The 5,000-nt window shown below is 33.6% G+C and overlaps 1 protein-coding gene and 1 long non-coding RNA gene across 2 annotated transcripts in view; both read right to left on the minus strand.

Moving 5' to 3' along the window:
- Positions 1–5,000, minus strand: part of slc1a1 (solute carrier family 1 member 1) — a 48,520-nt gene that overhangs the window by 27,030 nt on the left and 16,490 nt on the right. Inside the window, exon 4 of the mRNA XM_056462402.1 lies at positions 4,518–4,632. Within this exon, the coding sequence (XP_056318377.1) occupies positions 4,518–4,632 (115 nt within the window). The remainder of the gene's footprint in view (positions 1–4,517; positions 4,633–5,000) is intronic.
- LOC130232476 (uncharacterized) lies at positions 1,818–2,190 on the minus strand. The gene is made up of 3 exons (XR_008838114.1): positions 2,154–2,190; positions 1,968–2,072; positions 1,818–1,863 (listed from the first exon to the last, which is right to left on the minus strand). It is a non-coding gene; the product is annotated as an uncharacterized LOC130232476 (long non-coding RNA).

Raw genomic sequence — 5,000 nt, forward strand, 5'->3', positions numbered from 1 at the left:
CAAAAGCTGGATAATTGTTGTGCAATAAGGTTTAGCATTACTAACCAACGATGAGACATACCTGAGCTGTGCTTCAACAGAATGCCTTCAAAGAAAGAACCACCAAAAGGAGAAATTGATGGATTTAAATAGTACCATCACTGACCCATAACAATCCATGCTACCGATAACTGTCAGAGTGTTTGATTGATTTTTGTACAGTTTCTATACTAACTTGCAGATCAACTGCAATTGACTTGCATTTCAATTTATATTTTAAAGTATAAATATCAGAAGTTAACGGATAGATTTTTCCTACCAGCAAATATTAATGTAAGTAAAAGTAACCACACCAAATATAAAAGCAGACACTTGCCCAGGGGCGTCACTAGACCCAATTCACTGGGGCACGTGCCCCAGTAAAATCTCCAGTGCCCCAGTAAATGCACTGAGATATGATTTACTTCATATCATATGCAAGTGTATTTATTAAGAGTGGCGATTCAGAAATAAAGACGTTATTCTCTATGTGCAACCGAACCAACGCTGGTGAAAGCAGTGTGTTTAATCAAAAAGCAAACTGACGCATCTCCGCGTGTGCGCAAAAAACACGTGCGCCTCTCGCATGCGCTGCTCTTCTTCTGAGAGTCCCAGTAGTAAACATGCGCGCCAAAAAAGCAGGCTACCTGCGTGTTACGCGCCGCTCATGCGTTGTAAAACCGCCGTAACAGCCTTTTTTGCTTTTGCAAGTGGACGAAACTAAAGTTTAAACAATATGATGGTGATCTTACTAAGCATGCCTCCTGATAGATTTAGATCTAGTGCCCCAGTAGAGCTTTATGTCTAGCAACGCCCCTGCACTTGCCCACTTTAACGCCATCACTAATGATTAAATCTCTGAGGAATATCCAAAGATAATGTAAGAATTGGAGCTCTGACAGGGACATGACCGTTTTTAAATGACTGAAAATATGGTTTCGGGTGCAGAATATAGATTGCACGTGCCTACAATTTACAGGGATCATCATCTTGGTTCTGTTCTGTTGATGTATGATCCAAATATTCGTAGCTTGAAACGGATTGAAAATTACCAGTTTGTTCTGCATTTCTATGGACGTTCCAGTGTAGCTGCCATCACGGCCCATTATTTTTTTGCCCACCAAGTCTCCGTACAGGTCACGTGACTGAAAACTATCAATTGAGTAACTTTACAGACAAAGTAATGACCAATGTAATTTAAGTACAATGATGTAATTAGTAACTTATTATGTTTTTGAAGTACTTTAGCCAACGCCTACAGTCAAGCTTGACATTATTCATACACCTGGGGGTGTGAACAATGTCGGGCTGGACTATATGTGGTTGCTAAGGTGTAGATAGATTATCATGCCAGAATTAGAGTATAGTTCCTAGACATAATCGGTCTATAAAATAGCAACTTTTATTTTATTTATTTATTAATTCGTTGTACAGGATGCAACTACAGAACTGTCCAGCTTTAAATAAAAAATTATCAAAACTCTGGTCATTTAAGTGAGATGCTAACGGTCTAATCCGATTCAATGATTTATGCTAAGCTAAAATGTAAAAATGTGACTATTTCCAAAAAAAGAGGATGTTTCTTTTAGTTAGCATATGAAGAATACTGATGCTAGTTCCGGCATTATGGACATGCCTGTAATGTGTAAAAACTGACCCACATGATAATCTGAACAATTCGCATCGTGGCCTCATTCAGAGCATCGAAGAACTCGAGCAGGATTCGTCCCCTTTCACCCATCTTGCCAATGACCAAGCCGAAAGTCACACAAAATACGATGAGACCCGAGGACATTAATGGCCATCTGAATATGAGCCCACAATCTTGTAGTCTTTGGTCAAATTCTAAAGCATAAACAAAGAATAAAAAAACGTTAATTTTTCTTTACACTATTTTAAACACATTTACCATCCGTCTTTTTTTCTAATTCAACCAGTCTCTTTCTCACCTGTGCAACAGTTGAAATAATGGTGGTGAATGGTGGAAATGCAGTTGCATTAGTTGCGTTTATGTTGGGTTTAGTTGCTTCGATCTCTCTGCGCTGTGTCTTATACTAAAACACAGATGAGGTTTATTTGAACAGAATATTACATTTGCATGAAGGAATATTTTTGTTAAAATGACATCATTTTACCTGCTGAAAACAGGCTTGCACAAGATTCTCAGGAAACCATATTCCTATGAAGAGATGAGAAAAGCAAATCACATGAAAAGAAACATATACCAAAATATTTGGACAAATAAGTCATACCTAAAATGGTTTATATATCGATGCAGAACTGTGTTTTTACTGCAATGAAAATAGATTATGAATAAATTTATCACTTATTATTATTATTATTATTATTATTATTACTATGAAAAATTGATTATGAATAAATGTATCACTTATTATTATTATTATTATTATTATATTATTATTATTATTATATTGAAATTAATTTTGAATAAATGTATCACTTATTATTATTATTATTATTATTATTATTATGAAAATTGATTTTGAATAAATGTATCACCTATTATCATTATTATTATTATTGTATATATTAGTATGAACATGATTATGAATACATGTATCACTTATTATTATTATTATTATTATTATTATTATTATTATTATATTATTATTATGAAAAATGATTATGAATAAATGTATCACCTTTATTATTATTATTATTATTATTATTATTATTATTATAGAAAATTGATATGAATAAATGTATCACCATTATTATTATTATTATTAGTATTATTATTATTATTATTATTATTATGAAAATTGATTATGATAAATATGTATCACATATTATTATTATTATTATTATTATTATTATTATTATTATTATTATGAAAATTGATTATGAATAAATGTATCACTATATTATTATTATTATTATTTTATATTATTATTATTATTATTATTATTATATTATGAAAATTGATTATGAATAAATGTATCACCTATTATTATTATTATTATTATTATTATATGAAAATTGATTTTGAATAAATGTATCACCTATTATCATTATTATATTATTATTATTATGAAAATTGATTATGAATACATTTATCACCTATTATTATTATTATTAAAGTGTCCCTATTATACTATTTTAAGGGTTTCTTAATTTCATTTTGGAGTCTCTTACAATAGGTTTACCTTCAAAAATCACTTTAACTTTTATTATAATACACATTGCAATGCAGCATTATCTGTTTTCGCCACACCTGTCAACCCTCCCGTTTTTTCTGGGATTCTCCTGTATTTTAAAATTCTATCCCGTTATCCTCCCGTAAAGGTATTTTTCTGTATTTCTCCCATATTTTTTATCTTTCTATGAAGGGTGGCAATAAACATCAAACAGCCAATCCTCCCTATATGCAACCCATACCGCTGAACCACCAGGGGACGCCCCTTGCTCTTAAATGTGAATCTGTTCTGTGCTTTAATTTTTATGTAGGCATGAAAACGGTTTGAAATAAATAAAAAATTGGCAGGATTCCCTTTCCTTTTTCATTACAGGCGCCATTGCCCCTCCTATGCAATCCTTGAAACAGTCGTGTAGCGGTGCGTGACTGTCAGCTGACGCGCTCCATAGTGATAAATAGACGCTGTTTCCCAAACAGATTCTGTACATACAATTAGAAGCAGAGTGAAAGTGGACACTCTGGATTTTGGGTGCGTGTTTGATCAGACAAATACACATATAATAATAATAATAATAATGATATCTAAACATATCGATCTTAGTTGGTTTTCTTTTAACACAACAATTTTGTCTTGTCAAATGCCTTCATTATGGATCTGTGCAATTTAAGTGACACCTCTGTTAATGTAATCCAATGAAAAATCTAATAAGAGATTCATTCGCTGCATTTTAATCTGAATATTTAAATTATACAGTGAACATAAGTTTAATGGGGGGAGGGTCTTTGGGGGGGGGGGGGGGGGGGGGGGGGGGGGGGGTATCCCTTATTTTTACATCCCAATGTGACAGGTATGGTTTTCGCACATGAATTGAAAGCCTACTTTCCGCTGTATGGTCAAGGGGCCTAGTCTCTTACGACTTGGTTGAGCTAATCCACATGAGATGATGATGATTATTAGGTTAAACGTTCAGGATAGGACTCTTAAATACGAGTTTACAGCTACTCACGCACACTAAAAGTATATTTTTGCTGCTTGTTCAAACTACTTATTTAAAATGAGCTGAATCAACACAATTCTGGAGGTTTTTTTGGGACAACTTCATTGTTTTATGTTCGGTCCACTTAAGATAACTTACTCTATTTGTGTTGGGACAACATGAAGGAATTGTGTGAAACCCTGCAGTTTTTACAGTGCATGTTCATATTACAACCATTTTGGGAATCACAGTGAACATTTATAACCTTCCACCCTCTTAAGAGCCAAGATACATTTTTATTGTGAAGAAAGTGGAAGCTGTATATGATCTTTCTATAGAAGTAGAAAATGGGATGCAGTTTTTACCTAATAAGGTCCAGTAAGGTCTCAACGGTGGTCACATTTGGAGTAGTTCCTTCTCGGTCGATATTATCAGCACTCTGAGAGACCCCAGGTTTAATAGTCATCACAAGAACGATTCCTGTCAAGCACAACATCTTACTTAACCACAATTTGACTTTAAGGGATAGTTCACCCAAAATTGAACTTTTTTTTTGTTGTTAATTCTTGTTGATCGATACAGTTGATTGCGTCACCAGCCCTTGCGCTGTCGTCATCATAAGCGAATGGACTACAATTGGACTACATTCGCACATGTGCCGAGATCTGTTTGACCAGGCTGTGGATTAAGGGTAATATTACACTACCTGACTAAAGTCTTGTCGTGTATCCAAGTTTTAGGAGCAACAAATAATAAGTTGACTTCTAGTTGATCAGTTGGTATCAGAAGTGGCTTATATGAAAGGCAAAGGCCTCTAGATTACGCTTATTATACCAAAATAAAATATG

The sequence above is a fragment of the Danio aesculapii genome, chromosome 7 (genome assembly GCF_903798145.1).
Source record: "Danio aesculapii chromosome 7, fDanAes4.1, whole genome shotgun sequence".
In the NCBI taxonomy this organism is placed as follows: domain Eukaryota; kingdom Metazoa; phylum Chordata; class Actinopteri; order Cypriniformes; family Danionidae; genus Danio; species Danio aesculapii.